At 37.3% G+C, this 27,950-nt stretch overlaps 1 protein-coding gene and 2 pseudogenes across 1 annotated transcript; 2 read left to right on the top strand and 1 right to left on the bottom strand.

Annotated features, from left to right (window-relative positions):
• The first annotated feature begins 289 nt into the window (after positions 1–289).
• Positions 290–3,077, top strand: LOC120204251 (putative receptor-like protein kinase At4g00960). The gene is made up of 7 exons (XM_039204368.1): positions 290–1,093; positions 1,213–1,371; positions 1,493–1,608; positions 1,740–1,950; positions 2,024–2,261; positions 2,336–2,483; positions 2,571–3,077. The coding sequence occupies exons 1-7, from the start codon at positions 316–318 to the stop codon at positions 2,901–2,903; spliced, it is 1,983 nt and encodes a 660-aa protein (XP_039060299.1). The 5' UTR covers positions 290–315; the 3' UTR covers positions 2,904–3,077.
• Positions 3,078–17,588: 14,511 nt separating this feature from the next.
• Positions 17,589–20,488, top strand: LOC120204253 (annotated as a pseudogene).
• Positions 20,324–21,367, bottom strand: LOC120204044 (annotated as a pseudogene).
• Between the last annotated feature and the right edge of the window lie 6,583 nt (positions 21,368–27,950).

Here is a 27,950-nt window from a genome sequence, read left to right as displayed (position 1 = left end):
AAAAAACTGGTATTTATGTAGATTAATTTTTTCAATTTTAAAATCATAAAGAATATTTTTCATATTTTACAATGACGTATATGGCTTACAAGAAAAATCAAATCACGAATTCTTAACCATAAGAAGGGTAGGTACTGTGCTAGTTAGCTCAAGAGTACAAGTAAATGGCAAATGGGTCCTAGAGGATGACAGGCACGTAGTAAATTCAAAAGTAGGAATAGTGGAAAACTGGTCCCATTGCCAAGACATAGTCGCAGGTAAGACCGATGAATTAAAGACTGTAAGTTTCCATTCAGTTTTGCTTGAAGTTTCAAAATGTGGGTTAAACTTAAAGCTGTTTCTTCAATTCTCTCCTATCTGGTTATCGGCATCGGCCTTGTTGCCGCTGCCCCAAGATGCTATGACACTGGTAATTTTACCACAAACAGCACGTATGGCAATAACCGGGACCTTCTTCTCGCTTCACTCCCATCTAATGCCTCTGCAAACGGTGGATTCTTCAATACCACTATTGGCCAGGGCTCCGACAAAGTTTACGCTCTTGCTATGTGCAAAGGAGACTCTACTCCAGAGAAATGTTTTAGCCTTGTCAATGATGACACAATCCACGAGCTCATGGCCAATTGTCCCAACCAGAAAGAGGCCTATTCATGGACAGGGGATTTCTGCATTGTGCATTTTGCAGATCACTCTTTTTTCGGAACCCCGGAGCTAGAACCTGCTGAGGCATTCTATAATACCGGCAACCTCACATCGAACTTAACGGAATTTGATGCGGTTTGGGAGAGTTTGATAAACAGTGTGGTTAGGAAGGCTTCCAAAGGCTCTTCTAGTCTCAAGTACGCAACTGGGGAAGCAGACGTTACGGTGTTCCGGAAGATATATTCACTAATGCAGTGCACTCCAGATTTATCGGAGCAGGATTGTGACTACTGCCTAAGGCAATCTGCAAATTCCTATGTAAGCTGTTGCCATGGGAAGCAAGGAGGTGGTGTTCAGAGGCCTAACTGTTTATTCAGGTGGGATTTGTATCCCTTCTATACAGCCAATTCTTCTACAACGGCGTCTTTGTCTCCTCCACCCTCACCTTCTAGTCCTCCACCCCCCAGCTGCTAGTCCTCTGCCACAGTCAGTGGACTCCGAAATCAGAAAAGGTAAGTACCGGTCTGCAAGATGCATGCTGAACATTAGTCATTATAATGTTGTCTAAAGGTACTTACAATGTTCTTGCTTGTACAGAAGGGGGAGGCATTTCATCCCGAACATTAGTCATTATAGTTGTTCCGAGCGTCACCTTCATCGTAGTGCTTGTCATACTTGGAATTGCTGTTCTTCCCATGAGGATCAAGAAAAAGAAACAGAATGATCAAAGTAAGTTGGCCTTTGATTTTATTTTTGTTTGACTGTTGTAGTCTTATAACAAAAGATAATTCACTAATAATCAATCCTTTGCAATTTTATGTAACTTAAATGATTCTTTGTTAACCTGCAGATAACAAGATGCACGTTGAATCGTTGCAAATCGACTTTCATGCAGTGAGGGCTGCAACAGAAAATTTCTCCGATGCAAACCTGCTTGGACGAGGTGGATTCGGTCCTGTTTATAAGGTAATTTAGGACTTGCTGTATGAAAATTTCCATCATCTCAAAGAAAAAAGACAGAATGAATATGTGACAGCGAATACTTGGAAAAATAGTTGTTATTTTCCCTCATTGTTCCTTGTTCCGAATTCTATCAGGGTAAGCTTGAAGATGGACGAGAGGTAGCTATAAAGAGGCTGTCCGAAAATTCGGGACAAGGAACACGAGAATTCAAGAACGAAGTCATGCTATTGGCGAAGCTTCAACACAGGAATCTGGTTAAGCTTCTTGGTTTTAGCTTCGAACAAAAAGAAAGGGTTCTAATCTATGAGTTTCTGCCCAATTCAAGCCTTGACAACTTTATATTCGGTACCGTTTCAATCCTTCTAAACTACACCTATTGAACATGCATTTTAGTTGTATAATTTTACGACTTTTGCAGATCCAGTAAAACGATTACTACTAAACTGGGACAAGAGGTACAAAATTATAGAGGGAACAGCCAAGGGACTTGTTTATCTCCATGAAGATTCTCAGTACCGAATCATCCATCGTGACTTAAAAGCAGCCAACATATTGTTGGATGAAGAGATGAATCCTAAGATCTCAGATTTCGGAATGGCTAAATTGTTTGTGGTTGATCAAACTCGAGCCGATACAAGCAAAATCGTTGGGACCTAGTAAGTATCATGAATGATGAGATTTTATGTGTTGTTTGTTACATTTATTCATTAAAATGTATATGCATATGCAGTGGATACATGGCTCCAGAGTATGCATGGCATGGTCAATATTCAGTTAAATCTGATGTTTATGCCTTTGGAGTGTTGGTTTTAGAAATCATTAGTGGGAACAAAATCAACAGCTTGACCAACCAAGTAGGAGACTCTCTGCTTACCCATGTAAGATCTCCATACTCTGGTTATGGTATATAATGGAATAGATGTTGCTAAAAGACAATGTAAGTTCATAACGTCGAACATTTGCAGGCATGGAGAAACTGGAATGAAGGGACTGCTTTGGAATTTGTTGATCCGATTCTGAGGGATGGATCGAGAAGCGAAATAATGAGATGCATCCATCTCGGGTTGCTTTGTGTTCAAGAAAACATTGCTTATAGACCAACCATTGCCTCTGTGGTTCTCATGCTTAGTAGCTATTCCATGTCTCTTCCGGTTCCATCGAGACCTGCATTTTCTATGAATACCAACACGGGGACAGCAACGATGTCCGATTCATTGCTACTCTTTAATCAATCTGAAAGAGAAGCCATCCAAGACTCTGTCAATGAGGCTTCTATTTCGGAACTAGATCCTCGATGAAGTTCGAATAAGTACTTGCATTGCATATCTTCTGTACTTTATGTTTTCTGTATGATTTATTACGAAATTCAGTGATAAAAACATGATGATTTGAGCACTGGAACCTCCTTGTTGACTGATTCAACCCCATTTCTGAAGCTACAGCTTTTATTCGTGTCTTTGTACCAAAAACGAAATAGAAATTCGATCGTTATTGATGCTGAATCCTTGTTTCAATAGTGATGGTGATGGGAGCGTGGCTAGGTGCCGTGATCGGTGCAGCATATTGCGCGTGTTTTTTGGTGTTGAATTTGGTAAGCTGATATTTTGGGTTAATGCTGTGGCTGTCTTTTAGACTTTTCTAGGGTAAACTCTAATAAGAATCACTAAACTTTGGGTCATTTTCATTTTGGTTATTGAAATTGAAAAACTTTCATTTGAGTTACTGCCATTAACAAAAAAATTATTTCTATCATTAACGAAAGCTGACGTGACATGATAAAATAACCTTAAAGAACCTGACATTGTTTGCTCTTTCCTTCAATTAAACTTATTGAATTACATTATAATCTCTTCAAATCTCAATCGAAATTAGAAAATAATATTTTTATCCGTTAATGTTTAATTTGTTGAGTAGTTTGTGGCTATTTTGTGGTATTTGGGAGCTGTTATATGCGGCTAGTTGCTACGTTTATCGACTTTTCCGAAGTAATTCCATGTTTACCGAGAAAAAAAATCTATGAAGTAATTAAAATCAATTAATCTAAACATTTAAAATGTAAATAAAAGCAATCTTAAATTTATAAACAAATAAATTAAAATAATCCCATTTAATAAAGTAAATTAAGAAAAGTCAAAATAAAATTTGAAACTTTTTTGGTCCCCATTTAATGCTAATTTACGAAATGGCTTAATTGCTTTTTTGCCCAAAAAATTTTAATTTAATAGTGGGTAAAGTACATAAATAGTTTCAAACTTTTAGGGCGCTTGTATTATGGTCACCTAACTTTTAAAGCTTACAATACAATCATCAAACTTTTAATTCACCTCCCCTTAGTTTTATCCGAGGTGACAATTACTTCCATTAACTCTCTTCTTTTCTCTTTCTTCTTCTTCTTCTTCTTTTTTCTCTTCCTCCTCAACAGCTAAATAACTAACTATTACCGAAAACTAAATAAATGTAAAAACCCAAACAATATATACATAAAATAGTTAGCAAAAGAACTGTAGTTCACAAATCCATCGTCTTCTCCATATCGTCCAGCCTTGATTCTTTCATCTTTTTCAATGACTACATGGTACTCCTATAGCTCGAATATGACTTTAACTCTCAAAATTCTTCTTCTTTCTTCGTCGCTGAGTTTGACACCAGTTTTAACGCATCACTCGGTGATATCAATGACAATCATGTTGGTGTTAATGTTAACTCGGTTGTTTTTTTGGCCTCGGTTGATGTTTTGTTCAAGGGTTTGATCTCAAAAGTGGAAAAAAATAACATGTTGGATTGAGAGCGGTGATTTAACCAAGTAAGTTTAGATATGGCTTAGTTATTCATGGATTAAGCCTACAAGTCCTTTTCCTGTTGCACAAATCAACCTGAGGAACCAATTTAAAGAATATTTGTATGGCGGGCAGATGTATTAAGCCACTTAAGGGTCAAGTGTATCCCGATATTTTGAAAATGATTTAGTCTAATTTGTTAAAGAAAATGAAAAATACTAAATTTTTAAGAAAATAATACTAAATTTTTAGACATTTTTTTTAATTTATGGATCCACCCTGTTTGCATGTTGATTTCTTGACTTCAATGGACTCTATTCATCGATGCACATCATCGACTATTGACATTTCGAAACATTCACCACTTCCATTGAATTAGGCTATTGTTTCATGTGTTTTCCATATGATTCATCAACCATGAATGATCCTCATAAAACAGACTAAAGATTGGGAATATGTGGATTCTATTAGGATCTTTAGTGGCTTTCGTCGTCTTAATATTATTAGTTTCGGTTATCTGTTTCATCGTAATGAGGAAGAAGAGTGTTAGACAAATATTTTTTATGAAATTTTTAATACAATATTCTTTGGGTGATAGATTTATTATTCTAAAAATAAATAATAAATTAACGGTTAGATTACAGTTAATAACTGCTATAACCATTATAATTATTGAAATTTTGATTTATAATAATCTTGTAATTCAATTATCGATATTTTTTTTGGATAATTCAATTTCATTACCCACGAAAAGTAGAAACCTGCTGCATAAACAACAATTTAACTCCTGCTACAAACAACAAAAGAAACAACCATTACAAGTGAACCCCCAACCTTAAAAAATACCCCATTTCACACAAAGGGAATCGTTCTTAGGATCAACTATGTTGATAGTCCATCCTTTCAGTCGAATCTGGATAGTTTCTTTGATGTCCTTCAACACATCACCCTCTAGTCTAGCTTTTCCCCCAAAACGCCTACTATTTTTCTTCTTCCAAATCCCATACACATGACTAGCCCAAGCAAGCTTAAACACCCTCACAAGGAGAGATTTCCCTTTAAAACAGTGAACAACCCATTCCAACTCCCTATCCCAGCAGCTAAGCCTACGAGTTACACCACACAAAGTAAGGATATCACCCCACTTTTGCTCTATCCGATAGCCGTCTTCCGCAACAATTGGTATCTGAGCCAGATTAGAGTGTGTAATATCTGTTTATTGTCTTTGTGGTTGCCACCAAAAGGTGGAACCTCCAACATAAGAAAGTAAGAAGGTATTACCCATTCTTTGAAGGTTCCAGAGAACTATTCACGATAGTGAAATAGTGGGATCTATCCGTAAAAGAAGCTATGGCAATGAAATTTGATATTGAAAAATTCAATGGGAGAAATTTCTCATTGTAGAAATTGAAGATGAAGGCCATCCTGAGGAAAGACGGTTGTCTAGCAGCTATCAGTGAAAGACCGGTGGATTTCACATATGACAACAAATGGATCGAAATGGACGGAAATGTTATGGCAAACTTTCATCTTGCATTAGCAGATGAAGTATTGTCAAGCATCGAGGAGAAGAAGACAGCTAAGGAGATATGTGATCATCTCACCAAATTGTACGAGGCCACATCGTTGTACAATAAAATTTTCCTTAAGTGGAAATTGTACACTCTCCGGATGCCAGAATCTACTTCAATTTCCACAATGAGAAATTTCTCCCATTAAATTTTTCAATATCAAATTTCGTTGCCATTGTTTCTATTGCGGATAGCTCCCACTATTTCACTATCGTGAATAGTTCTCTGGAACCTTCAAAGAATGAGTAATAACTTCTTACTTTCTAATGTTGGAGGATCCACTTTTTGGTGGCAACCAAAAAGATAATAAGCATATATTACACACTCTAATCTGGCTCTGATACCAATTGTTGCGGAAGACGGCTATCGGATAGAGGAAAATCGCAACTGATAATTTGAGAAAATAAAAATAAAGATAAAGAAGACACAAAATTTACGTGGAAAACCCCTAAATAATATAGGGTAAAAACAACGGGCAACGGTAGAAGAATTTCATTATGAGAAAATAGGAATTACAACCTCTCTCGATCTACCAAGGAGAAAACAATGATAATTCTCTCTTGATAAAAAGGAGAAAAACAACTCTCAAGAAACTCTCTAAATTCTCTAGTATATGAAGAAAGCTAGAATGCTTTGGGATGGTTTTGAAGCTAAATGAGCTAGGGTATTTATAGTTGAAGCTTGAGGATTAATCTTGTAAATACCCTAAAGTTTAGGGATTAAATTTTAGTAATTATCCCTTTATTATTTCAACAATTTGGTGTCACTTTTTGACAAAAAATAGCCGCCCCATTTGCTGTCCAAATTAGTCGTCTGGATGTATGACTTTTCAACAATCTCCCACTTGAAGATTTGATTGGAACAATCATATCTTCACACCATTCTTTCTACCTTGTACCTTCATGTTGCTTACGTTTCTGACAGGCCACAAGAGGATCGACACTAGGTAAATTTATTAGCGTTGATTGCCTTCGTCATGAAAGCTGCTATGTTGTCTTTGGTATGGATCTTCTGCATATCTATTGTCCCTTCTTCTACCTTTTCACGAATGAAATGGTATTGAACTCGTATGTGTTTTTTCCTTGAATGAAATGTTGGATTCCTTGCTAGATGCAAGGCGCTTTAACTGTCACAAAACAGAGAGACATACTCTTGATTGTGCCCAAGCTCCTCCAATAGTATCTTCAACCAAATTTCTTCTTTACTGGCTTGTGTAGCTGCTACATATTCTGCCTCTGTTGTGGATGTAGCCACAATTGACTGCAATTTTGAAACCCAACTTACAGCTCCACCAGTAATTTTGAACACATATCATGTAGTAGATTTGCTTTTATCCAAATCTCATGCATAGTCAGAATCTACATACCCATTGATTAGTAAGTTTGATCCTCCGTAACATAATGCAACAATTGAGGTCCCTTTGATGTATCTCATGATCCTCTTTACTGTATTCCAATGCTCTTCTCCTGGATTCTCCATGTACCAACTAACCACTCTCACTACTTGTGCAATGTCTGGTCTTGTAGATATCATAGAGAACATTAAACTTCCCACTGCTAATGCATACGGTACTCGAGACATTTCCATCCTCACTTCTTCACTGCTAGGACTTATACTGGAGGATAATTTGAAGTTAATAGGAAGATGAGTAGAAATTGGCTTACAATCTTGCATGCTGAATCGTGACAATATCTTCTTCAAATAATTCTTTTGTGAAAGCCAAATCTTCCTATTACTTCTGTCTCGGTGAATTTGCATCCGTAGAATCTTGTTTACTGATCCCAAGTCCTTCATTTCAAATTCCCTAGCCAGTTGTGCCTTCAATTATTCAATATGGTCTTTGTTGGGTCCTGCAACCAACATGTCATCCACATACAACAACAAATATAACAAAATCGTTATCACCAGACCTCTTGAAATAAGCACAAGGGTCAGCATTAAGTCTGTTGTATCCAAGGCACATAATGAATGAATCAAATCTCTTATACCAACACCTCGGTGCCTGCTTTAGACCGTACATAGATTTGTTCAACCTGTAAACCAAGTTCTTCTTTTCGTCTTCATCAAAACCTTCAGGCTGGAGCATGTAAATCTCTTCTTCAAGATATCCATGAAAAAAAGTTGTTTTAACATCTAGCTACTCTAGATGTAAGTTCAATGTAGCAAACATTGCTAAAACTACTCGAACTGTTGTTAGTCGAACCACAGGAGAAAAGATTTCCTTGAAATCAATACCTTCTTTTTGAGCATATCCTTTGATCACCAGTCTTGCACGATACCTCTCCACTTGATCGTCATCATTTCGCTTGATTTTAAAGACCCATTTGTTACCAATTGGCTTCCTTCCTTGTGGTAGTGGCACAAGGTCACATTTATTATTTTTATGAAGGGCTTCGATTTCTTCTTGCATCGCCATCATCCATAATGAAGCATCTGGGCTGTTTATTGCCTCCTGGTATGTTGATGGCTCACCGTCCTCTGTTAAAAGGCAGTATGCAATATTTCCTTCTATAACATAATCTGAGTGCCAATTGGGACGTCTTCTCACACGTTCTGATTGACGAGTTGTTGGAGCTTCAGAACTCTCTGGTTCTTGTTCACCATGTGCTGATGCTACTTCTGAAGAATCTCCTTGTTCAAACTCCTTTTCCACATGTATCTGTGTAGTCTCTGACTTTTCAGTGCTATCATCATCTTCTTTTCTTTGTAGTTTATCTTCTACAAAGATAACATCCCCTGCTAATAATCACTTTACGGGCAGTGGGATCCCACAAGCGATACCCCTTTACTCCATCAGCATACCCCAAGAATTTGCATTTCCTGGATTTTGGATCCAACTTTGAAATTTCTTGGGAGTTGTACATCACATACACTATACTTCCAAATACATGGAGGTTTGAATAATCAGCAGGTTTTCCGTCCACCTCTCCATTGGTGTCTTCAACTTTATTGCAGTTGATGGAGCTCGATTCACCAAAAAACAGATGATATCGACTGCTTCTGCCCAGAATGATTTTTCTAGGCCTGCATCTCTCAACATTTCTCTTGTTCTTTCTAACAAGGTTCTGTTCATCCGCTCTGCCACTCCATTTGGTTGAGGAGTGTTCGCCACTGTGAACTGTCTTTTGATGCCTTCTTTCCTACAAAAGTCATCAAATTCTTCGCTTGTGTATTCTCCTCCATTATCTATTCTAAAACACTTGATTTTATTTCCAGAATCAAGTTCCACCTGCGCCTTGAAGTTTTTGAAAGTTGAAAACACGTCTGACTTCTTCTTAATAGGGTACACCCAACATCTCCTGGAGTAGTCATCAATAAATGAGACAAAGTATTTTGCTCCACCTAGGGATGTAACTGGTGCTTGTCATACGTCAGAGTGAACCAATTCTAGAACACTCTTGCCTCTAGAATTTGATGTGTTGAATTTCAACCTGTGCTGCTTACTTGTTATGCAATGCTCACACAAAGTAAGTGATACATTTGTTATGCCTGGAAGTAGTTTTTTTCTCTACAAGGACTTTCATTCCTTGTTCTGACATGTGTCCAAGTTTCTGATGCCATAGCATTGCAGAATCTGAACTACATGAGGAAACATAGGCTTCTGCTTCTATCAAAGTTTCTCCCTTCAACATGTACAAGTTTGCTGCTATCTTTTCACCTTTCAACAGCACAAGCGCTTCACGGAACACATTCATGATCCCTTTCTTTGTTTCAATCTTGCTCGCATTATTATCCAACAATCCATAGGATAATAAAATTTTCTTCAGGCCTTTCACGTGTCGCACATCTCGAACAACTTTAATTGTTCCATCATACATCTTTAATTTGATGGTTCCCACGCCAACGATCTCTAAGGCATGATCATTGTAACTATACACAGATCCTCCTGAGACAGGTTCATAATGATGGAACCATTCTCTTCTTGAGGTAATGTGATATGTTGCTCCCGAATCAATGAGTCATATATCTGCATATCTCTTTCTGCCTTCCACGGTGGTTGACGCTTCACAGCATAGAGCATCTTCATCATCTGAAGTGTTTGCGGTATTGCCTTGTGGATTGGAGTTTTTATTTAGACTCCAACAATCCTTCTTCAAGTGACCCTTCTTTCCATAGTTGTAGCACTTTAAATTCTTCTTGTTCCTCGACTTCGATCTACCATGTTTGTGACTGCTGCTTTGGCCACGTTCTGTTGATCTCCCTCTCATCGTTATCAACGCTTCTGCTTGTTACAGATTTACTTGTCTGTCTTCCTTGTTCTTGCGCCGATTTTCTTCTTGTAGAACAGCAGTTGCAACGTCATCGAAGACTAGACTGGTGATATTACTGTTTGTCAAGTTGATGATGAGTTGATCATACGAATCAGGAAAACTTTGAAGTAGAAGTTAAGCACGTTCTTGTTCTCCTATTGTACATCTTAGGGATGTAAGCTGAGAAAATAAAGTATTCAGCGTGTTTAAGTGATCCGTCACTGAAGTAGATTCTGGCATCCGGAGAGTGTACAATTTCCTCTTAAGGAAAATTTTATTGTGCAACGATGTGGCCTCGTACAATTTGGTGAGATGATCTCATATCTCCTTAGCTGTCTTCTTCTCCTCGATGCTTGACAATACTTCATCTGCTAATGCAAGATGAAAGTTTGTCATAGCATTTCCGTCCATTTTGATCCATTTGTTGTCATCTGTGAAATCCACCGGCCTTTCACTGATATCTGCTAGACAACCGTCTTTCCTCTGGATGGCTTTCATCTTTAATTTCCACAATGAGAAATTTCTCCCATTGAATTTTTCAATATCAAATTTCGTTGTCATAGCATCTTTTACGGATAGCTCCCACTATTTCACTATCGTGAATAGTTCTCTGGAACCTTCAAAGAATGAGTAATAACTTCTTACTTTCTTATGTTGGAGGATCCACCTTTTGGTGGCAACAACAAAGACAATAAGCAGATATTACACACTCTAATCTGGCTCTGATACCAATTGTTATGGAAGACGGCTATCGGATAGAGCAAAATCGCAACTGATAATTTGAGAAAATAAAAATAAAGATAAATAAGACACAAAATTTACGTGGAAAACCCCTAAATAATATAGGGTAAAAACAACGGGCAACGGAAGAAGAATTTCACTATGAGAAAATATGAATTACAACCTCTCTCGATCTACCAAAGAGAAAATAATGATAATTCTCTCTTGATAAAAAGGAGAAAAACAACTCTTAAGAAACTCTTTAAATTCTCTAGTATTGGAAGAAAGCTAGAATGCTTTGGGATGATTTTGAAACTAAATGAGCTAGGATATTTATAGTTGAAGCTTGAGGATTAATCTTGTAAATACCCTAAAGTTTAGGGATTAAATTTTAGTAATTATCCCTTTATTATTTCAACAATTTGGTGCCACTTTTTGACAAAAAATAGCAGCCTCATTTGCTGTCCAAATTAGCCGTCTGGATGTATGACTTTTCAACACCCACAACTCCATCGCAAAACCACAATCAAAGAACAAGTGATCCCTAGTCTCAGCCTCAGCACCACAAAGCACACACTTATCACTCTCAATGCTTAATCTCATTCTCAAAAATCTTATCCGAGTAGAAAGCCTATTACCGTTTATTGATAGGTTACCGTTCATATTTTAGGTTGTAACTTAATTATTTATTAAATACATTAAAAGGTTTTGGTTTCCAAAAGGTTCAACCTAAATATCGAAAAATAAATTCAATTTTTATCCTTACAACTTAAAATATAAACCTCAAAATCGAAATTTTTAATAACAAACTTTACAAATGCTTAAAGGTCGCGCTCCTTTTGTTTCAGGTAACACTTGTTACCATCGGCGGAAATAAAAATGAACTATATAGGCGGGAAATATGAGTGGCGGTTTGAAAGAAACACGTGGCGCAATCTATTACGTTACTCTTACAACCGGATTTATAATAGGTCATTGTAATATAAACGGTTAAAACACTTAACCGGTTAAATAAAAATAAGATGCAACCTATTACATCACCATTGCAACCGGATTTCTTGTAGATTATTATAACATAAACAGTTTAAATCGTTATAACTTAAATGGTTAAAAAAAATTCAAGGCGCAATACAACCTGTTACGTTACCATCGAAACCAGATTTATTATAATATAAATAGTTAAAGCCTTATAACTCGTAACAGAGTTGCACTACACGTGTCCAACACAAACCAAATTAAAACATATTATAATTACTAATGTTCAAGATGAAACAAATCTTACAGTTAATTTGGATAAATTTGGAATCGTACTTCCGGAGAATGTGAACTCTCCTCAGAGACGGAGCTATAGCTGAAATGACTAATAATGTCCCAACAAGATGGTCACTTGCAGAGATCAAGTCAGCTACACTGGGTTTTCGTAGGACCAGAATTGTTTGTGAAGCTATAGGCTCATGTTACTATATTAATTTCCAGTTTACTCTAGCAGAAGGTAATGAAATTGCAGTTAAAAGGTTGTCGAAAACTTCGAGTCAAGGGCTGCTTGAGTTCAAGAATGAAGTCATGTTAATTGCCAGATTATAACATAGAAAGCTTGTGCGGCTCTTGGGATGTTGCTTACAGAAAAACGAAGAGTTGATTATATATGAATTCACGCCCAAAAAGCCTTGACGTGTTCCTATTAAGTTTGATTCTTCAACCTTTTGATACCAACATTATCTCATTCATAAACATAACAAATTTGAATGTTTACTTAGTCCATTTTTTCTCTTTTTCGAGATTTATCAGATTCGAGTTTAGCTGCACAACTGACTTGAAAGAAACGATTCAACATCATTAGAGGAACTGCCAGAGGTATCATGTATCTGCACGAAGATTCTCGCCTTAGAATAATCCGTAGGGACCTTAAAGCAAGTATTGTTTTACTTGATCATGAAATGAACCCGAAAATTTCGGACTTTGGCCTGGCAAAAATTTTCAGTGGAGATCAGAACGAAGCAAATACAAATAGAGTAGTGGGAACATAGTAAGTCTATACATTATTTCCATGATTATCGAATACACATTGAAAAATCAGTTTGGTTTTTGCAAATATTTTGATGATTATCAAATTTTGTTTTAATCATTCTCTTATGAACTAAAACAGTGGATACACGGCGCCCGAGTAAGCTATGGAAGGGCAGTTTTCTGTCAGATCTGATGTTTTCAGTTTCAGAGTTGTTTTGTTGCAGATTATAACTGGAAAAGGAATAACGGGTTTCATTTATTGGAACATGGTGAAAGCCTCTTGATTTTTGTATGTTCTCTCATCCGATCTTCAATGAATAGATAAATCTGATATTATATACAAGAGGCTAATTCTAAGTGATGATTGTAGGCATGGAAACTATGGTCGAAAGGTGAAGCAATGGAGCTAATAGAATAGCATCTTCTCAAGTCGAGTGTGCCGACTGAGGTGCTTAAATGCATTTAATTCGACCTATTCTGCGTGCAAGCAAATTCGGTAGATTGACCAACCGTGGTAACCGTGGTTGCCATGTTGGGAAAGGACACCATAACACTGCCTCTACCAGCAGAGCCTGCATTTTATGTTAGACGTATTGTTGCAGAACAAATTCAACCCAATGCAAGTGATAGAATCTGTTCTGTTATAAATAATCTATCAATTTGAACCGCATTTTAATTATAAATAATCATCTTCATCATTTGTTTAACGAACAACGACCAAAGTAAAAAAAAACTTAACATTATTGATCAAATTTGCAGAAAAATGTAGTTTGATGATCAAAACAGAAAATAAATAATAGTTCAATGACCATTTTGTTGAGAAATCAATATTACCCCACACCCAAATTAATTTGATATCATTGCTTACATCAATTTAGTTTGGTGAAGATGTCATTGCTTATCTCAATTTAATGGAGTAGGTGAAGTAAGTGGAGTAGGTGATAATAATGTATGTTTCGGAATATTAGGAGTAAGAATATTTGTATGGTGTAGGTTTCATGGTGAGGACTATAAATACCCCCTTGCATTTGAGTTATGCATCCTCAAAAAATTTAAGTATTGTAGTGTCTTTTATTGTGGATATAATACAAGTAATTATTTTACTTGTTTGGGTCTAATATTAGTAAGTTTAGAGTTGTATACTCTAAATTTTATTTAACAATTGGCATCAGAGCCACGTTATAAGGTCTCTTGAAATTTTGAGTATGCTCTGTGGCTGCAGTTTTAACTGATCTTTCACATCAGAAAAGACTTCTTGAGGTTATTGTCGGGGTTATTGTCAGAGGAGACCCAGGGTGTTGTGGAGTCTCGCCTTGATAAATTGGAGTCCATGGAGGACAGGTTTAAAGATGATATGTAACGAGTTCTCAATGAGTTGGAGATGGTTCGAGGGAGTAATGCCCATGAAGCCGAAGTGATGGCTTTGACAAGAGAGGTGTATGATCTCAAGAAAGAGTTGCTCATATACAAGGGAGCAATGAGTGAATGGGGTACAATCAAGACCTTCTTGGAAGGATTCAGACCAGGGGTAATGCTCGAGGGAGAGCAAGGTGATGCCCAAAGACTTTCGGAAGCCATAAGTATAGTCGGAAAGTTGACCGAGCTTGCGAGATACAAGCCAACTAGAATTATGTCATCCAGGCCCAGGCCCAGGGATAGAGGTAATAGTGGGGGAGACCAGGAAAAGGTGCATCAGGGAGATGGTAAAGGAATCTCTTCGAATGGACAAGGTGAGCCATCAACTGTTCGTAGCCAAGTAAAGTCATCAGGAAAGAATGGCAAGGCTAAGCCTAGTGCGAAGAAGAAGGCGAGCAAGGAAAAGTTGAAGTGTTACTTCTGTGATGGTCCTCATTTTATTAGAGGATGCCCCAAGAATCATCACCTTGCAACCATCTTGAAGAAGATGGGAGAAGGAGAAGTAAAGGGAATTGACGCAGTTGCAAGTGTTAAAGCTGTCAAGCCAGGGAAAAGACTTGGTTTGATTGAGGGTGTCAATGCGGTCAGGTAAGAAACGAGAAGATTTAAGGTTGTTGATATTGAGGCAGCTGAACCCAGAGGAAAGTTTGATGCGATTGCGAGTGTCCAAGCAATCAAGTCAGGATAAGGACTTGGTGAGACTACATGTTCCAAAGTAGTCGAATCAAGAGGGAAGCATGGTGCGACTACATGTTCTCAAGTAGTCAATCCAGGATTAAGATGTGACGAGACTGCAGGTGTCAAAGCAGTCGAGCACAGGAAGGGACCATGTGCGATAGCGAAAGATAAAGTTGTCAAGCCAAGAGTGCAAAGTGAGCAAGTTCGCTTACAATATGCCAGGATAGAGGCGTGGTCCAAGTTGAGGCATCTCATGCATACAGGGACACTTAAGTAGTATGTGAGCCGATTCAGAAAACTCATGTTCAAAGTCTCGAGTTTGACTGAAGATGATGGGTTTTTCACCTTCATGCTTGGATTGAAGCCATGGGCAAATAAAATGTTGGAGCGAAGGGAAGTCAATGAGTTATCTAAAGCCTTGACAACCGCCGAGTCCATCAGAGAATTTGGAATCAAAAAGAGCAAGACTTCCAAAGCAAGGTCGAAAGTCGAGGGTAGTGGAAGAGATTGAGATGAGGCAAGTCAAGACAGATGAGCAAATTGTGGATTTGTTTACAAAAAGCTTGAGTGTTGGAAAGTTTGAACATTTCCGTCGTCAGCTTGGCGTGATTCAAAGAATGGGGGCTAACATTGAGGGGGACTGTTGAGAAATCAATATTAGCCCACACCCAACATAATTTGATGTCATTGCTTACATCAATTTAGTTAGGTGAACATATCATTGTTTATCTCAATTTAATGGAGTAGGTAGAGTAGGTGGAGTAGGTGATAATAATGTATGGCTAGAAATATTTCTCAATTTAATATTTGTATGGTGTAGGTTGCATGGTGAGGACTATAAATATCCCTTGCATTTGAGTTATGCATACTCCAAAAATTTGAGTGTTTTAGTATCTTTTATTGTGAGTATAATACAAGTAATTTGTTTACTTGTCTGGGTCCAGTATTAATAAGTTTAGAATTGTATACTCTAAATTTTATTGTATATAGTTTACCCTAAAGGCGTGGTCAAATATTGAACAGACCAAACAAACTTCGAAGAAAGCATGAACGATGGAAAAATCATTCCATTGTTGAAGACACAACATCAAAACCGTGTTTGGTCGGTTAAGCAGACTTTATGTTGGACAAATCATAAACACAAGTTCCTTCGCGTGTCTCTTTAACTGTCCACTTCAACCTCCTAAAGGAAGAAACATGGAAATTAATTATATTGAGTAAAATAGTATTTATTTAGAATTTTTTTTAGTTATGGATAATGTATATATATCATGTAGATGTAATTATTATTCGAATTAAATATTTAAAAAAATAACACTTCTTTTCATTATTGAAACCGTTTCATGAGTTAATTCTATCATTAAATTTGTTTCAATGCAAAGTATCATTATTAATTTATTACTTGTGGTCCTATGTATGGTTTGCATAATTAAGAAGTTTAATGACATAAATAATCATTTCAATAGTATAGTGACCTTTAGTATACTTTACACTAATTTTTTGTTTTACTGGATAATTTTTTTAAAAGAATAATTTAAAATTTTAGAATTTTATTATTTTTTATATAACTCATAGTTTTATTAAAAACGAAGAAATATTCATAATTATAAAGAATGTTTACAATCATAAACTTAAACTAAACACATAACTAAGATATTTTCTTATCACCATTAATACAAAAATTAGTCATTAAGATCACACAAGATCATAGAAGGAAAAGATTAAAAATCTAACTAAAAAACTCGAACAAAAGATAGATACGAACATATCTAACTGCAACAATAAATGAATCACAAATGAATAAAATAACTAAAAGACAACTGTCAAACCACAAATCAAAGTTGAATAGCATGAAAAAACCATCCACGAATGTAAATAGCGTATCCAAATTCAATTTCATGGTCCAAAACAAGAAAGATCAACATGACAACAAATGAATATCATCTTGATCAGTCATGATGATGTCAAATCAAACCATAAAAAAAGATAAATTAAAACAAAAATCAATTAACCAAAAATATGTCATAAAGACAAAAAAACGTGTCATAAACAAATTTGATAACTTAATTGTAACTTAACATATTAAATTTTATTAATTATAATTTAATAAAATTATATATTTAAATACTTTATTTTTAATATAGTTTATACTTGTATGAAATTTATTTTTGGGTTTTAATAGTTTAATTTTAAATAAAATAAAAAAATCTGATACTTATGTAGATTAATTTTTTTCAATTTTAAAATTAGAAAGAATATTTTTCATATTCTACAATGATGTATGGTTTACAAGAAAAATCAAATTATGAATTCCTAACCATAAGAAGGGTAGGTACTGTGCTAGTTAGCCCAAGAGTACAAGTAAATGGCAAATGGGTCCTTGAGTATGACAGGCACGTGGTAAATTCAGAAGTAGGAATGCTGGAAAACTGGTCCCCATTGCCAAGACATAGTCGCAGGTAAGACCGATGAATGAAAGACTCGAAGTTTCCATTCAGTTTTGCTTCAACTCCAGCTAAGGATAAATTCGAATTGGCATGTAGTTGACTTCAGCCAAGCAAACAACTCTCATCTTTGCCAAGAAAACCATCTCTTCAACTTTTATTTTTTTCTTATTTCAAACCATAATCTTAAAATGTGGGTTAAGCTTAAAGCTGTTTCACTTTCTTCAATTCTCTCCTATCTGATTATCAGCATCAGCCTTGTTGGCGTTGCCCCAAGATGCTATGAGACTGGTAATTTTACCACAAACAGCACGTATGGAAGAAACCGGGACCTTCTTCTCGATTCACTCCCTCGTAATGCCTCTGCAAACGGTGGATTCATTACTGCCAGTATTGGCCAGAACTCCGATAAAGTTTACGCTCTTGCTATGTGCAAAGGAGACTCTACTCCAGACGAATGTTTTAGCGTTGTCAATGATACAATCCACGAGCTCATGGACACTTGTCCCAACCAGAAAGAGGCCTATTCATGGACAGGGGATTTCTCTGTTGTGCACTATGCAGATCACTCATTTTTCGGAACCTTGGAGCTAGAACCCGCTGCGGCAGTCTATAATACGGGAAACATCACATCGAACTTAACCGAATTCGATACGGTTTGGGAGAGTTTGATAAAAAGTGTGGTGAGGAAGGCTTCCAACGGTTCTTCTAGTCTCAAGTATGCAACTGGTGAAGCGGAGCTTGGAGCATTCCAAAGGATATATTCACTAATGCAGTGCACTCCAGATTTATCGGAGCAGGATTCTGACTACTGCCTAAGGCAATCTGCAGATTCCTATGTAAGTTGTTGCCATGGGAAGCGAGGAGGTGTTGTTGAGAGGCCTAACTGTTTATTCCGCTGGGATTTGTATCCCTTCTATAGACCCAATGCTTCTACAACGGCGTCTTTGTCTCCTCCACCCTCACCTTCTAGTCCTCCACCCCCAGCTGCTAGTTCTCCGCCATAGTCAGTGGACTCCGAATCAGAAAAGGTAAGTACCGGTCTGCAAGATGCATGCTGATTTCAGGAATAAAATAGGTGTCTTGTCTAAAGGTACTTACAAAGTTGTTGCCTGCACAGAAGGGGGAGGCATTTCATCCCGAGCACTAATCGTTATAGTCGTTCTAAGTGTTATCTTCATGGCGGTGCTTGTCATACTTGGAGTTGTTCTCCCCAAGAGGATCAAGAAAAAGAAACAGGATGATCAAAGTAAGTTAGCCTTTGATTTTCTTTTGTTTTCCTGTTGTAGTCTAATAACAGAAGATAATTCACTAATAAGCAATGCTTTGCAATGTTTAAGGATGGTGTGGTTAGTAATCAAGAAGATAATCCACTAATAAAAGAAAAAGATAGCAAGACGCACATTGAATCGTTGCAAATTGACTTTAATGTACTGAGAGTTGCAGCAGAAAACTTCTCTGAGGCAAACATGCTTGGACGAGGTGGATTCGGTCCTGTTTACAAGGTAATTTAAGACTTGCTGTATGAAAATTTCATCATATCAAAGAAGAAAAAAGAATGAATGTGACAGTGAATCCTCTATCAGGGTAAGCTTGAAGATGGAGGAGAGGACACTATAAAGGGGCTGTCCGAAAATTCAGGCCAAGGAACACGAGAATTTAAGAACGAAGTCATGCTATTGGCGAAGCTTCAACACAGGAATCTGGTTAAGCTTCTTGGTTTTAGCTTCGAACAAAAAGAAAGGTTTCTAATCTCTGAGTTTCTGCCCAATTCAACCTTGACAACTTTATATTCGGTACCGTCTCAATCCTTCTAAACTACACCTATTGAACATCCATTTTAGTCGTATAATTTTACGACTTTTGCAGATCCAGTAAAACGATTACTAATAAACTGGGACAAGAGGTACAAAATTATAGAGGGAACAGCCAAGGGACTTGTTTATCTCCATGAAGATTCTCAGTACCGAATCATCCATCGGGACTTAAAAGCAGCCAACATATTGTTGGATGAAGAGATGAATCCTAAGATATCAGATTTCGGAATGGCTAAATTGTTTGTCGATGATCAAACTCGTGCTGATACAAGCAAAATCGTCGGGACCTAGTAAGTATCATGAATGATGAGATTTTATATGTTGTTCGTTACATTTATTCGTTAAAATGTATATGCATATGCAGTGGATACATGGTTCCAGAGTATGCATGGCATGGTCAATGTTCAGTTAAATCTGATGTTTATGCCTTTGGAGTGCTGGTTTTAGAAATCATTAGTGGGAACAAAATCAACGGCTTCACCAACCAAGTAGGAGACTCTCTGCTTACCCATGTAAGATCTCCATACTCTGGTTATGGTATATAATGGAATAGATGTTGCTAAAAGAAAATGTAAGTTCATAACGTCGAACATTAGCAGGCATGGAGAAACTGGAATGAAGGGACTACTTTGGAATTTGTTGATCCGATTCTGAGGGATGGATCGAGAAGCGAAATAATGAGATGCATCCATCTCGGGTTGCTTTGTGTTCAAGAAAACATTGCTTATAGACCAACCATGGTCTCTGTGGTTCTCATGCTTAGTAGCTATTCCATGTCTCTTCCGGTTCCATCGAGACCTGCATTTTCTATGAATACCAACACGGAGACAGCAATGATGTCCGAGTCATTGTCATTATCTAATCAATCTGAAAGAGAAGCCATCCAAGACTATGTCAGTGAGGCTTCTAATTCGGAACTAGATCCTCGATGAAGTTCGAATAAGTACTTGCATTGCATATCTTCTGTACTTGTTGAAGTACACTAGTACGCTCGTGCATGGATGGTTGCTGGTGCTGGTGCTCGTGCATGGATCGTTGCTAGCTGCAGGTGCAGCTGATATCTGCTCTTGGAGTTGCTGCAGTTAGTTTGTTAGTCAGTTAGAGTTGTTAGCAGTCTTGTAACCGTATGAATGATTCTAACCAATCACGGAGGCGACATATTCGAAATCATAAACTCATTAACAGAACAGATTCAATTACCTGAATTGGAAATTGTTGCTGTCTCCGTGTTGGTATTCATAAAAAATGCAGGTCTCGATGGAACTGGAAGAGACATGGAATAGCTACTAAGCATGAGAACCACAGAGGCCATGGTCGGTCTATAAGCAATATTTTCTTGAACACAAAGCAACCTGAGATGGATACATCTCATTATTTCGCTTCTTGATCCATCTCTCAGAATTGGATCAACAAATTCCAAAGCAGTCCCTTCATTCCAGTTTCTCCATGCCTGCAAATGTTTGAGGATAAGAACTTACATTGTCTTTTAGCAAAATCAAATCCATTATATATACCACAACCAGAGTATGGAGAGCTTACATAAGTTAGCAGAGAGTCTCCTACTTGGTTGGAGAAAGAGAAGCTAATGATTTTGTGGCCACTAATGATTTCTAAAACCAACACTCCAAAGGCATAAACATCAGATTTTAACTGAATATTGACCATGCCGTGCTTACTTTGGAGCCATGTATCCACTGCATATACAAACACATTTCAATGAATAAATGAATTTGAAGGATAGGCTAATGCATGGGATCTTTTGAGTTTTGGATATCACAACATAACGAGTGTTACAAATAACATATAAAATCTCATCATTCTTAATACTTACAAGGTCCCGACAATTTTGCTCGTATCAGCTCGAGTTTGATCAACCACAAACAATTTCGCCATTCCGAAATCAGAGATCTTAGGATTCATCTCTTCATCCAACAATATGTTGGCTGCTTTTAAGTCACGATGGATGATCCGGTATTGAGAATCTTCATGAAGATAAAGAAGTCCCTTGGCTGTTCCCTCTATAATTTTGCACTTCTTGTCCCAGTTTAGTAGTGATCGCTTTACTGGATCTGCAAAATTCATAAAATTATGGGACTGAAATGCATATTCAATAGGTTTAGTTTAGAAGGATTGAAACGGTACCGAATATGAAGTTGTCAAGGCTTGAGTTGTTCTTTTTGTTCCAAGCTAAAACTAAGAAGCTTAACCAGATTCCTATGTTGAAGCTTCGCCAATAGCATGACTTCGTTCTTGAATTCTCGTGTTCCTTGTCCTGAATTTTCGGACAGCCTCTTTATAGCTACCTCTCGTCCATCCTCAAGCTTACCCTGACAGAATTTGGCACAAAGAACAATGATGGAAAACCTCAACTATCATTTCCTAGTATTCACTGTTACATATTCATCGTCTTTTTTCTTCTTTGAGTTGATGGGAATTTTCATGCAGCAAGTCTTAAATTACCTTCTAAACAGGACCAAATCCACCTCGTCCAAGCATGTTTGCATCGGAAAAATTTTCTGTTGCAACTCTCACTGCATTAAAGTCGATTTGCAACAACTCGACATGGTTCTTGTAATCGGCAGGTTAACAAAGAATCATTAATGTTACATAACTTGTAACAAATGGAAAGGAGAGCAAAACTAACCACATCATGCTTAAACATTGCAAAGGATTGATTATTATTGAATTATGTTTAAACAGAAAATCAAAGGCTAACTTACTCTGGTCATCCTGTTTCTTTTTCTTGATCCTCATGGGGAGAACAATTCCAAGTATGACAAGCACCGCCACGAAGATGACACTTGGAATGATTATAAGGATTAGTGTTCGGGATGAAATGCCTCCATCTTCTGTACAAGCTAGAACTTTGTTAGTACCTTTAGACAAGATACCAATTTCCATGTGCATCAATTTATTCCTAAAATCAGCATGCATCTTGCAGACCGGTACTTACCTTTTCTGATTTCGGAGTCCACTGACTGTGGCAGAGGATTAGCAACTGGGGGTGGAGGATTAGCAGGTGAGGGTGGAGGAGATAAAGACGCCGTAATAGAAGCATTGGTTGTATAGAAGGGATACAAATACCACCGGAAATAACAGTCGGGCCTCAGAACAACACCTCCTTGCTTCCCATGGCAACTTGCGGATTGCATTAGGCAGTTGTCACAATTCTGCTCCGGTAAATCCGGAATGCACTGCAGTAGTGAATATATCGTTTGGAATACTTCGAACTTTGCTTCACCAGTTGCATACATGAGACTAGAAGAGCCGCTGGAAGCCTTCCTCACCACACTGTTTATCAAACTCTCCCAAACCACATCAATTCCGTGAAGACTTTTTAGGAAATTTGGATTTTAATTTCACAACTTAAGGAATTATCTTTTAATTTATTTTAATTTCCTTGTTATCTTTAGAATTTGGGAGCCTATAAATACCCTTCAAAAAATTTTAATTTGGATTTTAATTTTCAAAACTTAAGGAATTATCTTTTAATTTATTTTTATTTCCTTGTTATCTTTAGAATTTTTAAGCGAGAGCCACCCGTAATAATGATGCAAAAACTCCAAGAGCAATTATTTACGATAGAGGAACGCATTTCATCAACCGAGTCATCGAGGCGTTAAAGAAGAAGTATGGCGTGACTCAACAGATTGCAACAGCTTATCATCCTCAAACGAACGGACAAGCGGAGGTGTCGAATCGAGAGATTAAATCCATCCTTGAAAACATTGTCAAACTAAATTGGAAGGATTGGAGCTTGAAGTTAGTCGATGCTCTTTGGGCTTTCCCCACGGCTTATAAAGGACCCATCGGGATGTTGGCTTATCGATAAGTTTTCGGCAAGCCTTGGCACTTGCCGGTGGAGCTTCAACACAAAGCCTTTTGGGATGTTAAAGAATGCAATATGGAAATGGATGTGGTGGGAGAAGCTCGGAAGTTACACATCCTAGAGCTCGAGGAAATTCGTCGAAACGCTTACGATAGCGCACATAATTTTAAAGAAAAAACAATAGCTTTTCATGAGCGAAAAATGCCATTTAAGTTTTTTTCGATTGGGCAGAAAGTACTTTTGTTTAACTCAAAATTTAAAATTTTTGAAAGAAAACTTAAGTCGAAATGGCTCGAACCCTTAATGGTAATCAAAGTTTTCCCTCATGGAGCCGTTGAAGTCGAAGATAGTTCGGGTGCCCAATTCAAAGTAAAAGGTAAAAGGCTCAAGACAACTTACGAAAACACGCCAGTCGGGCTGGGCTGATTGAGGAAATCAGCTTGGAAGAACCGAAGTTAAACAAAAGCGCTTATGGGAGACAACCCATTTTCATTTTTCGTCTACTCATTTTTCATTTTCGTTCATTAATTTCTTTTCTTTGTTTAGATGTAAATAATTATTATTTTACTTTTTGTAGGTGTTTCGGACTTGAATCGTAGTAGTTTAGCAGCAAGAGAGAATTCCTCCCCCATATTGAAACGCGCTGTTTCATTAAATACGGTACAGGTTAGCATGCATTTGGGTCGCGGTGCACTTTAGCCTCTACCCTCACTTTTGACCTGCCAATGGGATTTGGTGTTTCAAATTTTGAAACAAACCCCTAAAAAATTTCTTTTTGTTTTTATCTCCCCACCGCCGCATTCTTTTTCTTCTTCACCTTCTCTCCTTTGTTTTTCTCGACCGACCCTTTGCCACCCAAAAACAAAACGTCTTTCGCCGTTACCAATACCAAAGAATAGTTCGTACACGTCATCGTAATAATTAGAGACTGTCCGCTCCACCAACCGTCATCAGTTTACGCTGATGTTTTGCCGCGCCAGCTGCGTTCGTGGAGATTCCCAGTGACTCCGAGCCAACTCCACCACGACAAGGGCGACGGGAACAAAGCTCAACGGCATCTAACGAGCCGTACTCGACCTCTCCTTCCTCGATGAACCAAGGGTCGCGTCGCTCCGACGTCGCTGGACCAGGTCGATACCCACTGTCCCCTACACGGTCATCCTCGCCGTCCTTCCACTCCATGCCGACAGTGGCATCATCTTCTTCCTCTCGGCCGTGCCATTCACGACATACGGAAGTGCCCTCATTCTCCATGCATTCGGCCGAAGCCGATAATAGTCCTAAGGTAAATTTCGAACCCGTTTCTATTTGACCGTTACTAATGTATCACCCTTCCTTTGACTTCACAGAGGATATTTCGGGCATGCATATTCCGGATGACCAAGCTGTTGCGCCTTCGTATGAACATCACTCTGGGTCGCATTCTTCTCCGTTTCTGGCGTCAAGTTCCAGTGCATTCATATCACCTCCAGACAGTCCACCACCGACGTCCTCCAATCCTGAACGGAATAGACGCAGCCGCACCTACGCAGTGCCATCCGATGAGCCCTTAAAAGGTTTTCTCCACTTCTAAAATGAATAGCTGGTTCGCTTTGAGAATATTCGACATCGGCCATTCATATTATGTAAATTTATTCCGAACTAAACTCTCGAAAATCTTCATATTCAAGATTTTGTTATTGCATACTTTGCCGTAATTGGTTGGACTTTATTTTTGCAAATTAAAAACGGAACTTTTTATGAATTGGTTTTCGAGTTTTATTCGACTTTCTCATTTACACAATCTCGATTTATCACTATTGAGTCTCCTGGTGTTTCGTTTCGTTTGTGTGGAAATCAATTTAGCATGTCTATTTTTTATTTTAATCTTACAATGGGATTTATGGCGAACGTCACGAGTCTAGATTATCTAATAGCTTTGACTGAGATGCCCAGGGACTTTGATGCGGACTCAGCCTATTCCTTGCTCACTGGCTTCGTCGACCAGCCCTTTAATCCACACTCGGTGAAAGCTATCAACATTCACGACCCGACATTGTACTACATTCAAAGGTTCCTCGCCTACAATTATTCTGGTCGGAATGATTCTTCCGGCATTCTAAGTAAGACTGAATTGTTTTTCCTTTGGTGTATGTTCACCGGAAGAAAGGTAAATCTTGGTTTTTGGTTCGCCCGACAATTCGAGATCGTAATTAGATCTAATCACCCTCTAATACTTAGTCCATACATTACTCATTTAGCCACTTTGATAGCTAGTTTCGATGTAGTGGATTATACTTATGCATTTTCTATGGATGGACTAATTGAACATTGTTTGGACTCCATGGGCTTGCTTGTCGGCACCCTTGTCACACCATACCTTGCTCCGTCGGGCGTGATGACACCAAGGACCAAGTGGGTCTTCACTCGCCGCCATGCACCACCACAATCTCCACCACTGTCGCGCTCAACTCCACAACCATGTCACACCATACCCTTCTTTTTTATGTCTTAATTTTATTTTATTCCGTATTGAGGCGATGCACTTAAGTGATGAGGGTAAAGGGTGAATTGAATTCCGTCTTGTTTGTCTCACTTGTCTCATGGTATGATTGGTTGAATTGGTTGAATGTTTAATTGAAATGAATCCTTTATGTTGCTTGCCATTAGCATGCTGTTATTATTTGAGTTCATATGAATACCTTGAATTTTAACATGCTTGATAAGTTGAATTGCTTGAGTAGGTTATTAGTTGGATGACCTTTGCAACATGTCTTGATCTTGTTAATTAAATCCCTCACCTAGCTTGATTATTTAGCCCATTTGGTGAGATTTTGAGCCTTGAGCATGCATATCCTCATTTCTATGCTCTTTTTCTTGTTTGAGTGTGTCAAATTGAATAATGGAAATCTAGAACTTGCGGCATTAATACATTTTGAGACTATACATGAAATAGGTAGCTTTGATATGATTTAGGCATTAGGATTCACCTCGTTTTTACCCGAAAAAAAGCCTACCCTTTTCTTCTCCGTTAGTAAACCATTTTAAGCCTTTTTCCACTTCTTTGTTTCACCTTAATCTTAGGCCTGTAAACGAACCGAACGCACACGAACGGAGGTATGTTCATGTTTGTTCATTTAAATAATAAACGAACACGAACGAACGAACATAAACAAACACAATAAACGAACATAAACGAACAACACAAACACAAAAAAAAACTTATTCGAACACAACAAACGAATGTAAAAGTAAACAACAAGAATAACAACTTAAAATTCATTAATATAACCTGCAACTTTAGAGTTAATTTGTTCGAATACGTCAAAAACATACATAAATCATAAATAAGCTATATAAACATAATAAAGTCCTAAAGTTAATTTGTTCAAAAAAACATTCTTCTTGAAATCCAAACAACTTCAATAATCTTCGTAACATATTCAACTTGCCCTCTGTTCGAACATAAATGAACATAAATGAACGAACATAAACGAACATATAATCGAACGTTCACGAACGTAAATGAACGAACGAGCCCTTTGTTCATGTTCGTTCATTTAAATAAACGAACGAAAAATCTTGTTCATGTTCGTTCATTTAATAAATAAACGAACATACACGAACTTCCCGCCGCACGGTTCATGAACGGTTCGCTGAACGTTCAATTCATTTACAGGCCTACTTAATCTTAAATCCGACCCTTTTTATTTTTTCACTCTTTTTGACCCTTATCGAGACAAAGAATTGAAGCTTGTGAGTTACTTTGTTCCACACAAAAAAATAGTAACATTCAAATGAAAAAATCAGAAAAGGTAAGAAAAATCGAAAAAGTAGGGAAAAATGAAAAAAGAAGAAGAAAAATTTGGGGGAAAATACAGAAAAATAGTTTGATTGATTTTGATTTTGATTTTGATTTTGATTTTGATTTTGATGTATGTATTTATTTTGTTTTTTCATTTGTCTTGTTTTGTTAGTGGACTTGGTTAATTTTTTTGAAGAATTATTTTTCTCGATTGTGAACCTTATTTCTAACCTCTTCCCTACCTTTACCTAAGCCCCATTACACCCATTTAAAGGACCTAATAATCTTGCATCCTATTTCTTCTAAATAGTGGAGAATTGATGATGTCACAAGCTTATGGAGATCCTTGTTAATTTTTTACTTTAAGCGAACTTTTTGCACCCGAAACACATTGATTGATTTGAGTGATTCTTGGAGAGGAATAAAGTTAGGCCGGAATTTTAATTGCTAAATGATAGACAATTGCAAGGTTGATTGATTAATTCTTACTTATGCCATTTCACTTGATTGGTGTTTAATTCATGTCATTTTTGTGAGCTTGGTTTTCATGATTTGCTTAAGCATGCAATGGTTTGGGGAAAGGAAAATTAAGCTTTTGATTAATTTAATTCAAGCATACTTGAGGACAATTATGAGAAAAGTGAGGGGGAATTTGCTTAGTGCTTAAGTTTGACTCCTTTTCATTGTTAAATTCTTCATTTTACGAACATATCACTGCTAAATTGGGTTGTGTTTGTTCATTTTCTGTATAGAGGTCAACTTATTGGAATTAGAAGCAAAATGATGTATTATGCACCTTTTTTTAATTTTCTGATCATGGATGGAGACATGGGCACAACGTGAGTCTGACCTGGTAGTTTCTAGAAGGTCTGAGTCAATATAAAGAATATTCTGGAAACAGTTCAACACGATCAGTGGAGACTTTTAGGGGATTTGGATTTTAATTTTTAAAACTTAAGAAATTAACTTTTAATTTATTTTAATTTCCTTGTTATCTTTAAGATTTGGGAACCTATAAATACCCTTCATGGGTAAAGGCTAAAACATCATCT

This window comes from Hibiscus syriacus, unplaced genomic scaffold, assembly GCF_006381635.1.
Source record: "Hibiscus syriacus cultivar Baekdansim isolate YM2019G1 unplaced genomic scaffold, ASM638163v2 tig00010533_pilon, whole genome shotgun sequence".
NCBI lineage: Eukaryota > Viridiplantae > Streptophyta > Magnoliopsida > Malvales > Malvaceae > Hibiscus > Hibiscus syriacus.
The sequence above is the reverse complement of the archived record's forward strand: the minus strand, read 5'-3'. Positions and strand labels throughout refer to the sequence as shown.

Coding starts and splice junctions, on each gene's coding strand:
- LOC120204251 (XM_039204368.1), top strand. CDS start 316: ATGTGGGTTAAACTTAAAGCTGTTTCTTCAATTCTCTCCTATCTGGTT. Junction 1,094..1,212: donor TCCTCCACCCTCACCTTCTA/GTCCTCCACCCC, acceptor TGTTGTCTAAAG/GTACTTACAATGTTCTTGCT. Junction 2,484..2,570: donor GAGACTCTCTGCTTACCCAT/GTAAGATCTCCA, acceptor GAACATTTGCAG/GCATGGAGAAACTGGAATGA.